Source organism: Acipenser ruthenus, chromosome 33 (assembly GCF_902713425.1).
Source record: "Acipenser ruthenus chromosome 33, fAciRut3.2 maternal haplotype, whole genome shotgun sequence".
Lineage (NCBI taxonomy): Eukaryota > Metazoa > Chordata > Actinopteri > Acipenseriformes > Acipenseridae > Acipenser > Acipenser ruthenus.
Genome location: NC_081221.1, coordinates 13,691,433 through 13,702,351, shown reverse-complemented (window position 1 = coordinate 13,702,351; position 10,919 = coordinate 13,691,433). Strand labels below are relative to the sequence as shown.

General features: G+C 44.3%; 2 protein-coding genes across 2 annotated transcripts in view; both read left to right on the top strand.

Moving 5' to 3' along the window:
• The first annotated feature begins 1,326 nt into the window (after positions 1-1,326).
• Positions 1,327-5,575, top strand: LOC117416419 (translational activator of cytochrome c oxidase 1-like). The gene is made up of 6 exons (XM_034027465.3): positions 1,327-1,639; positions 2,630-2,947; positions 3,175-3,281; positions 4,107-4,240; positions 4,444-4,603; positions 4,967-5,575. The coding sequence occupies exons 2-6, from the start codon at positions 2,659-2,661 to the stop codon at positions 5,174-5,176; spliced, it is 900 nt and encodes a 299-aa protein (XP_033883356.2). The 5' UTR covers positions 1,327-1,639; positions 2,630-2,658; the 3' UTR covers positions 5,177-5,575.
• Positions 5,576-7,444: 1,869 nt separating this feature from the next.
• Positions 7,445-10,919, top strand: part of LOC117416421 (mitogen-activated protein kinase kinase kinase 3) — a 33,675-nt gene continuing 30,200 nt past the window's right edge. Inside the window, exon 1 of the mRNA XM_034027469.3 lies at positions 7,445-10,274. The gene's annotated coding sequence lies outside the window, so the exon portion shown is untranslated. The remainder of the gene's footprint in view (positions 10,275-10,919) is intronic.

The following is a 10,919-nucleotide window of genomic DNA, read 5'->3' as shown; positions in this document are numbered from 1 at the left end:
TGGCCAGTGTGGCAAGGCACTGTGTCACCCAGTGAGCCACAGAGACAAGCTACCTCAGGGGCCGCCTCTCTGGTTGGAGACAGAGCTGGATTCACAGGCAGTATTCACCCCTGTTCTGTGGAGGAAGGGCTGCTGCAGCTACATGTCTCCACTGGTGTGATCGCAGTTACCTCGCTTATATGAGCAATCTCATTGCATTCAAGCTGCCTGCTTGAGGAATCTATATGATCTGCATGTAAACCAGCTGGGAAGCAGAGCTGGTATCAGGTCAGTTTTAAATGGGATTCCTCTCACTCTGTGCTTTTATTTCCAATTCAAATCAATCACTTCTAAAAGCACTGATTCCTTCTGCATGCTAACATAGCAAACGAGATCTCCTTTACAAGCAGGTCCTGTGTGCAGATGAGCCGTTTGGAAGGAAGCAGATGTTTTGATCTGATCTGGTATTATATTAGGTTGAAGGAAGTTCTCAGTTTGCATGTCTTACTGTCAGGTAGCTGTGCTTGCACTTCCTATGTAATTTTACTTGTAGAATGAAACTCTGTCCATCCAAGCTGATACTTTGCAACCTGGCTGGGGTTCAAAAGGAAGAATGAGAATTATTGATATGCTGTAGCACCACCATGTGGGAGAAACAGGGAACTACCTCAGGGTTTACAGGACATTCAAACAGGGTGGCATTCTCTCCAGGGTTGATATGCAAACGAACTGATGCATAACTCCTTCATTTAAAGGACTTATACATAATACTTCCATAGCATTCCATGTGCTATGCACGTCTCAAACGTGCAGTATTGAAGGAAACACATCTTATCGGAAGCAATGATGCCTGATACGAGACTAACTTCAACAAAGCTCTTTGGCGGTACTGCGGTACTGCTATTTTTATTTATTTATTTATTTTTCTACAGTACGCTTTTTTCGATGTGGATTTTTTTCACACATATTCTGTTATATATTGCTTTTAAATGCGTGTGTTTTTAATGACATTAAATGTACGGGGCTCCTCTCTGAAGGCAATGCGTTACAACACATTACAAAGAATATATCTGTGCATGTGCATGTGACTGTGATAAAATGCAAATACTGATCAGGGAAATACGAAAAGCAAATGAAATTATATCTGAAGCTTTCTCATGTTTTTATGTTCTTATGTAATGTAGCACTTCACACATCCACTAGAGGGCGTGAGAGATACGGTACATTCCGCTATAATAAAGCATTTCACTCCAGAGAAATTTGAATACTCACAAATTATTATATTTATGGTTACCCGTGTTGCTTTTTGCTCGTATTAGAAGCCACATTTCTGTTGGATTTAACCAGGAAGTATTAATACTTCATATTATTAAACAAAACAGTGACGTTTATGATGATTGGACTGCATCCGTTTTTTTTTGTTGTTTGTTTATATGATAAAACAAATGTCTGTGACTCGGAGGAAATACGAGATTTCGCACAAAGGACAGGCAAAACAAACGCGACAGCTGATCTCTGATAACAACGTGTTCACTGAAAACAGGCGTAGGAACAAAAACATCGGCAAACGTTTCCCGGGAGGACTTTTTTTTTACTGAACCCGGTAACCGGAAGCTGTAAATGGCACAGAAACAGCGTTTGGGGTTTGCTGTTGGTGAAAGTAAGTATATTTCTACACTATTAGAGGATTTTAAAACAAGACGAACGGCTGTTTGTAACCGAGGCACACGCGGGATGATATGTGCTCGTTTGCGTCTTATTGCAAAAGCAATGCTGTGACGTGACCGGTCATGACCTTCGCGAGAAATGCGTTTAGTGTGGGAATATAAAAAAAGAGATGATATATGAGATAATATGACTATATTTGACTATATTGGTACATAAATATTGGTACGTTTCATTGTGTGTGATGATTGCTGAACATTTTTAATGTAATTCCATTTCTATAATTGAATGTAATACATTAACCCTTACAAAAAAAATCACTACTGCAAAAACACTAGTACTGCACTGCATGGAAGCTGACTGCAGCAAACACATACAGACAGACAGACAGACAGACAGTTACAGCTGAGTGAAGCAAACACATACATACAGACAGACAGACAGACAGTTACAGCTGAGTGATACAAACACACACACACAGACAGACAGTTACAGCTGAGTGATGCAAACACACACACACAGACAGACAGTTACAGCTGAGTGATGCAAACACACACACACAGACAGACAGTTACAGCTGAGTGATGCAAACACATACACACAGTTACCACATTCATCCATTCTGCTGAATACAGAATACTTGTAGATTACATGAAAGGCTATTTAAAAACAGTCCAGGTTTCTGCGTGTTTAATGCTAAAGAATCTCACATTCCTAGTCCGCTGTTCTCTAACCCAGTGCGGTCGATTCCATGCTGGTGCGTTCTTGCCTTCGTAGAGCGACGGTTCTAGAAGATTCTTCAGAATTCTGCAGTCCGTATGTTTGCTGCTCTGTCGTGTATCTTGTTTTATCCCAGCCTGCAGTGTCCGGAATAAATCAAGTTGAAAAGGCATAAAGATTCTACAACCCAAAGGGGGAGGTGGACGATGAAACAGCATCACAGAGTCTTCCCATTCAGATTAACAGCCTGCTTGTTTGTTTCCAGGCACAGTGACAGACTGAGTTCCTGCGCAGATGGCTGCCCTAGCTGTCCGAGGGCTGGGTCTCCGATGTCGGCAGCAGCTCCTGCCCTGTATGCTGCTGGGGAACCGCCTCTCTGCCTCTCTCACACCCTCTCTCCTGGCTGGGACCCGTCTCCCCTGGCCGAGCTGGACCCAGCCTCGCTGCTCCCTGCACTGCAGCCCCCTCGCTCTGGCTGGACACAACAAGTGGTCCAAAGTGAAGCACATCAAGGGACCCAAGGACTCGGCCAGGAGCCGCGTGTTCATGAAGCTCGCCATGATGCTCCGACATGCTGTGCGAGGTCAAGGAGCCTTTGTAATGACTGCATTGCTTCATGAATTACATTGTTGTTGTTTAGGAAGTTATTGTTTCTGTGTAGCCTTGATGGAAACAGTTTTGTGTCCCTTCCGATTTTGTTGTCTCCAGCTCTAAATTTCTCCTTTTTGCACTTTGATCTTTCAGTATCGATGCTGGGACTGTGTTTTTAAATGCCTGCTCTTGTCTCTGATCCCTTGTGCGTCTGTGCAGAAGGAGGAGCGAACCCAGACTTCAACACCCAGCTGGGAAACATCATTGAACAGTGCCGAGGTGTGAACATGCCGAAAGCATCCATCGAGGCTGCGATGAAGGGAGCGGTGAGTGGACTGGTCTGCTGGGCTTCCAGCAGCCGAATCTCAGTCAGGGGGATTGCTGCTTTTAAAAAGAACACATTGCAAATATCTTCATACATAAACACACACAAACAGACACTCGCACACACACAGTCACACTGTCACACACACAGACACTCACACACACAGTCACACTGTCACACACACAGACACTCACACACACAGTCACACTGTCACACACACAGACACTCACACACACACACACAGTCACACTGTCACACACACAGACACTCACACACACAGTCACACTGTCACACACACAGACACTCACACACACAGTCACACTGTCACACACACAGACACTCACACACACAGTCACACTGTCACACACACAGACACTCACACACACAGTCACACTGTCACACACACAGACACTCACACACACAGTCACACTGTCACACACAGGCACACAGACACACAGTTTATAATAGCAACAAACCCCTCTGCTGTGTGCATTAGCTGCTGGATTACTGACTGGCATTGGCCAGCGGACCGGTTCTGCCGTCATGGTCCGTTATCCAGCAGGTTGCATCTGGTCGGATTTGGTCATTTCAGGTCAAATCGCCTAGTTTTATATAAAATATACCTTGATATATAATTCAATTCAAAGTTATTGATTGGTACTGAAAAAATGTGTACATTGAAAATAAAGAAAGTTAGGAAATCTCATCTTGTAATGAACAGGTTTTTAACAGGTTCCTACAGTGTCGTGTACAGTGTGGTGTATTCATCTATTTCAAGACCTGCATAGGGAGCCCTGTTAACCTCGTCCCTGCCTCTGTGTTCCAGGACAAGTCCAAGGCCTCTTCGTACGCTCTGTATGAGGCGAGGGGTCCCGGGGGCTCGTCGCTGCTCATCGAGATCCTGACCGACAACAACACGCGATCCCACCAGGAGATCAAACACATCCTCAACAAGAATGGGTAGGGATCTGCTGGGCTGGACAAAAGCATCACCAGTCTTCATCGCAGTTTTGAAAAGCCCTTGTATAGCTGCCAGTGCTGTAACTCAAACTGAGTACCAGACAGTGTGTGAATCCCTGTGTGTGTGTGTGTGTGTGTGACACTGTGCCCCTGTGTGTGTGTGTGAGACACTGTGTGCAACGCTGTTCTCTGCCTCCACACAGGGGGGCGCTGAGTGACGGGGCGCGGCACAGTTTCCAGCGGAAGGGGGTGGTGGTGTCGGCGGGGGAGGTGCCGCTGGACCGGGCGCTGGAGCTTGCCATCGAGGTCGGAGCCGAGGACGTGAGAGAGATGGAGGACGAGGAGGAGAGGCCCCTGCTGCAGGTCAGAACAGAGCAACCGTCGCGATGTTCACTCCTCTCCTGTCTGTCTGCCTGTCTGTCTGTCTGTCTGTATTGCGCTACTGCATGGATTGCAACATTCACACGCACTCAAGTTAGTTGAAGTATCTCTCTACAATACCGTGCATCAAAAGTTTGTCTGATTTAATTGGTAAGAAACTAAGTAGAGAAAGATGTTGGCTCATTGCAGCCGGCATTCTGAATGATGTCTGATTGATGTGTGAGTTTATTTAGTGAATGTGTCTTGTTGGTTCGCACTGTTGGTTTCTCAGTGCTTCGTGCAGCCCTGGTCTGTTCCGGTGCCTCTGTTGTGCCGCTGCTCAGCGTGTCTCTGCTCTCGTTTCAGTTTCTCTGTGATGTGTCGTCTCTGCGCTTGGTCCGCGAGGCGCTCCAGGCCCTGGGGGTGCAGACGCTGTCCGCGGGGCCCGAGTTTGTGGCCTGCAGCTCGGTGCAGCTCTCCGACTCGGAGCTGGAAGCTGCCTCGAAACTCCTGGAGCTGCTTAACGACTGTCATGACGTGATCCGAGTCTATGACAACATCCAGCCCCTTAGCTGACACCAGGGCTGGGGCTCGCTGGGACCCTTACACAGTGCCGAGCCAGACAGGGCAAGACAAGCATCAGCAGGAACATATTTTTGCATTCCCTGAAAGTTGTTTTAGCCGCAGTGAAAACTGCTTGCCACGTTGTCATACACTCAAGGTTCTCAATATAATTTACAGCCTGTTGTATCTCGAGAAGCCAAATAAAAATGAAAGGAGTGAAACCCCTGTAAACATACAGACTGTTTTTATAGTCAAACAGGGCACTGCAGCTTGTGAGGACGTGAAAGCACTATTTGCAATTCTCTCTGTACAGTAGCGCTGTTTGTCAATCAGACCCCCTTTTTGTTCATTTCTTTTATCATCTATTTGATCTGGTTTTATGCTGAATAAAGCATCAGTAAGCGTCTGTAACACTGGAACTGTAAGTGTGCAGGCGCAAGGATTCACAGCATGCAAGCTGCATGTTCACATTGAAAAGTGCTGCAGGGATGCTACATTCAAACATAAGTCAAGGATGTTTCAGACTGTAAGTTCATATTTGTTTGTTGTTGCTTGTCTGATACAATGTGCAAAACCCCCAAACCTTCCAGGACACTCTTGTAAGTGAGGTGCTACACCACAAGAGTTTCAAACACTGAAAGTAAATCAAATCAATACAGAACAGTAAAAAGGGCTTGTAACCAGGAGGTCCCCGGTTCAAATCCCACCTCAGCCACTGAATCATTGTGTGACCCTGAGCAAGTCACTTAACCTCCTTGTGCTCCGTCTTTCGGGTGAGACGTAATTGTAAGTGACTCTGCAGCTGATGCATAGTTCACACACCCTAGTCTCTGTAAGTCGTCTTGGATAAAGGCGTCTCTTAAATAATAATAACAGTATTTGAGTTTCGCCCTCGAGTTGTGTGTGAATCGTCACAGCTTCAGTCCTGTGAGGTGATGTGCTCCACACCCTACCAGCACAATTATCAAATCCCTGGAGACAAGCATGTGACACAGCACGTTCCTCTGTGTATCTGGAAGCTGCTTATCTAATTGGGATGATAATTAGTATTATCTTTAGTTATGTTTTTGAGAGTTTAAGATCGTGGGGATATTTGAAAGCATCTGAATGTTTTACACGTATCGATACTGGAGAAACGCATATCTAATTTTCATGAAACGTGGTGTACACGTTGGTGGTGGTATACATTACTGAGAGTCACACCAGCTGCATGTATATGTGTTCACAGATTTGTTTCACTATCTTGGGAATCACTTTTCGTGAGACTTTGCATTGCTATTTCAAATGATGTGCTACTCTCCCGTCGTACTGAACGCTCTGGTTTTGAATATTCAGCTGCTGTGGGGGTGGATGTTGCTGCCTTGCTTGTTTCTAAGAGCTTGAGCGGAATGCGTTTATCCTTTGATACGGTGTCACTTTCCCAGGGATCTCTCTCTGTAGATGAGTTTGTCAGATTGGTTTCAACACGCTTAAAAAAAAATGTATATTTCTCCAACCGCTCTGAGGCAAATAACCAGTTGAAGCAGCTCTCGTGTGTTTCAGTTGGCACTGCTGCAGAGATTCACGATGTATAAGGTGCCATCTGGCATGCGATCCCTGAAGGCTGTGGCCCGGGCAGTATTTTGCAATACTGCTGTGTGCAAATCAATTCAAATGGATCCCATGCAATACTGCAGTGTGCAGATCAATTCAACAGGATCCCATGCAATACTGCAGTGTGCAGATCAATTCAATTCAACAGGATCCCATGCAATACTGCAGTGTGCAGATCAATTCAATTCAACAGGATCCCATGCAATACTGCAGTGTGCAATTCAATTCAACAGGATCCCATGCAATACTGCAGTGTGCAGATCAATTCAACAGGATCCCATGCAATACTGCAGTGTGCAGATCAATTCACTTCAACAGGATCCCATGCAATACTGCTGTGTGCAAAGCAATTCAATTCAACAGGATCCCATGCAATACTGCAGTGTGCAGATCAATTCAGTTCAACAGGATCCCATGCAATACTGCAGTGTGCAGATCAATTCAATTCAACAGGATCCCATGCAATACTGCAGTGTGCAGATCAATTCAATTCAACAGGATCCCATGCAATACTGCAGTGTGCAGATCAATTCAACAGGATCCCATGCAATACTGCAGTGTGCAGATCAATTCAACAGGATCCCATGCAATACTGCAGTGTGCAGATCAATTCAATTCAACAGGATCCCATGCAATACTGCAGTGTGTAGATCAATTCAACAGGATCCCATGCAATACTGCAGTGTGCAGATCAATTCAACAGGATCCCATGCAATACTGCAGTGTGCAGATCAATTCAACAAGGTCCTGCTGTTCTGCATATAGATTCAGACACTGTAAAGTGTTTCCAAGCTCTTTACTGGCACTCACTGTACCTGGGGATTAACATAACGATCTGAACAGCAGGAGATAAATAGTCTGTTTTTATGTTGATTAAACGGGTCTAGCATGCTGTGAAAGAAGCCAGCAAAACTGTGCAGCAGTTTAATGCATATGCAGACAGACTGGGGTAACCCGCGAGTTACTTAAAGCTGTGAAGATGTGGTCGAAATTGCTTAGCCCAGCTGTACACTGGATCGGCCACTAGGAAAACGTGTGGTGTGTCACGTGACTGGCATGGAAAAGACTATATACATTCACATCAAGTACCGACAGGCGACTTGACGTCCTTCATATGAAATAATGATATCTACAGCCGTGTTCTGTTGCATTCTGGTTCAGCAATGGGACTGCCTGCTAGAAGACGTCTATTCACCACTGAGAACGAACATAATGTTTTGTGCACAAGTGTCTGCAAATGGACAGCACAGTCTGAAAAGGTATCGCACTGCATAAACTGTGGACCTCTTAGAAACGATAAAGTAGATCTCGAATCTGATAGTTGTTGTTACTAATATTATAACACCCCTAGACTCCGACTCCTCCGTCTGCACTGATGCATTCACCCAAGCACTGTGAGGAAGCACGGCATATTGAGAACACGTGTTTGCCAGAACGTCACTGGTTTGTGCGTGCATGCGCTGGAGCTTGTCGAGATGAAGCGCGGGACCCTGAGCACCGAGCGCGTGACCTACAGCTGGAAACCAACGGCGGGACCGCGCGCGCGCCCGAGTTTAGAAAGATAATGAGCCGTTTTAAAATAATCCATTTTTTTTTTAAGTTAATAATTCAGCACACAGACCTAATCCATTTTTGCTTTGAACAAAGACGTTTGGGTTTGAGCGCTGTTGAGTAGTTGGGGTCCAGTTTGCGTTTTTATGAGTAACTCAGACTTGATTTTTTTTTTTTTTTTTCGGAAGCTGACGGACGGGTTCCGGTCTGACTGACTGACTGCATTTTTGTCAGGAAATTTTGCTGCTACGAGAAGATTCGGTTTAGTTTGTGCAAAACGATATCCCGAAAGAAACAGTAAAACTCAATTCGATATATTTTTGTGGATTCTAACATTCAAAAAAAAAAAGAGGGCGCGTCTCAACTTCGAGCGGAGTTCCAGTCCCCCGCTCCTGTCAAAATAAAGAAGCGGACAAGCTCCGAGCGCCGTCTTTCTTGTGGCGGATTTGATATTTTTAAGGGAGAGCTGGAGGAGGAATGATTTTGGAAAACTTTACGGGAATATAGCGCTATATAGTGGATTCCAAAAACATCTCGGTCTTGGATTATATTCGAAGTTTTTTTTGTGTTTAAACGCACTGTAACCTGGATAGTTTCCCTGTGCACCTATGAAAACAAGCAGGATTAACTGTCATTTTGAAACTTGGTAACGTCACGGAGCTACCATTTATTTCAGACGTTTCTTGCGAAGTGTTATTAAAGTTGATTTGTTTGGATATTCGTGTTCTTTAAAGTAATGGCGATAACTACGTATCCCAATCGGATTTAATAGATATTTAGATTATTTGACTGCGCAGTAAATGTGCAGCGTTTCCCTGGTTTGAAATGACATTTTGCTCCAGACAGAACATCCTTTTGTGGTGCATAGCCGGATCTGTTTCAAAATTAACACATCTTGGAGTTTTAACACGGCACAGTGCTTAAGAATCGTTTAATTAAAACCAAAAACGACGAATTAAAGATTTTTTTGTCGTGTTACAAAGCACAAAAAAGGGAAACTTTGCATTTAGCAACCCTAATTGCGGAAGCTAATCATTCGGTGTTTTTATTTTGATTTTTTTTTTTTTTTAAAGTCGACGATTACAAATGGATTTCATAAATGCCTTGAAGTTATTGTTGCACCTTGACTAGTTCTGAAGGAGAACTTTTCCTATTCGGAAAGCGCTCAGTACTTTTGTTATAAAACTACATTCACTTCAGTAGTCCTTCGGGAAATAGATTGGCCAGAGTCCAAAGAATGTTTGAACGCTGCATACCAAAGAAGATAAATCCGTTTCTTGCGTTGTGGTGTGTATGATATTGCTGCGTGTCTTTGGTACAGATATAAATAAAAATAAAGGCAGGAAATAAAAACCTGAACGTTTCTGCAAACTGCATCCTATTTGTGCCAGCTATTAAGAAGAAGTGGATTTTCTGCTCCAGATGCCACAAACAGAATAATAAAAAAAGCTGCGACTCTTTTCAGGATGACATTACAACATGTTAATATTTGTTTAGTGCTTTCCTTTGAGGTTTCTCCAAACTCCAAGATGTGGTCCAGATGATTGCAAAGTGTTATTTCCGTTTGAACTGAAACACACGGCGCTTTGCATCTTAAACCGGGAACAGATTTTCCTGGAAGATCATACCCGGGTTGCGGTCCTTCCCAGGTGGGAACAGGTTTTGGGGAGCTCTGCTTTACACCTGGGTCATTACAGCTGCGTTGTGTTCTGGGTAATGGCTTCCATTGCATGGATGGTTGCCTTTGGTTTACAAGTCCCAGTGGCAGCTGAATTCCCAAGAACATAAGCAATGCTAATAAACAGCTAGCGGCATTAATGTCTCTGTGCTTTTAAAGACAATGTCAATGGGCAAGGGATACCACTGACCAGCACCAGGAGACGCGTGGGGAATATTGCCTTCCGATTACCGCTTTGGTTTGGAGCCTAGGGGCAAAACAACTGGCCTGAATACTTTTCCACAAGAGGTGAGAGGCTGCCAGGGGTTGAGCCGTTTCCCTGCTCCTATAAAAAGGCTTTGTTTAGGGGGTACTTTCCTGTCTCCCCCCATGTTTTTACAAACAAAATATCTGCTGAAACAGGAAAATATATCCACTAAGATCTGGCCATTTAGAATTCCTGTTTGAATGGTTGCATGGGTTGGTTTCTGAGCCCTGTTGAACTGCAGTTGAGGGATCAGGATTATTCAAATACACGCTGCAGGGTAGGCTTGCATTTTGCAGTGTGGATTATTTTAACAGGATGTGTCGAAAGTGAAAGCACAGCAGGGCCAACACTAGCTTCCAAAAACAAAAAAATGGATGCTTTTTAGTTGTGCTCTGTTAGATTTGAGTTTTCCAGAAGTTTTTATGTTTTTTTTACTCTCCACCTCACTGTTATTTTAATAAGAATTAAAGTCATGTTTCTACCTTGGAACAAAAGCAATGCAACAGTGAATATTCTGCAGTTAAGCAGGAGGGGAAGGGTATTGTAAATATCTTTATTTTTATTGATATGTCGTGTGGTTTAGGAGTGTCGCAGAAAGCAGTTGCACTGTTTTGTATGGAAGAGTCGCACTGGTGTGCAGTGGCCTGCCTTACTGTATCTGAGTTTAGAGGATTCAGGGAACACAC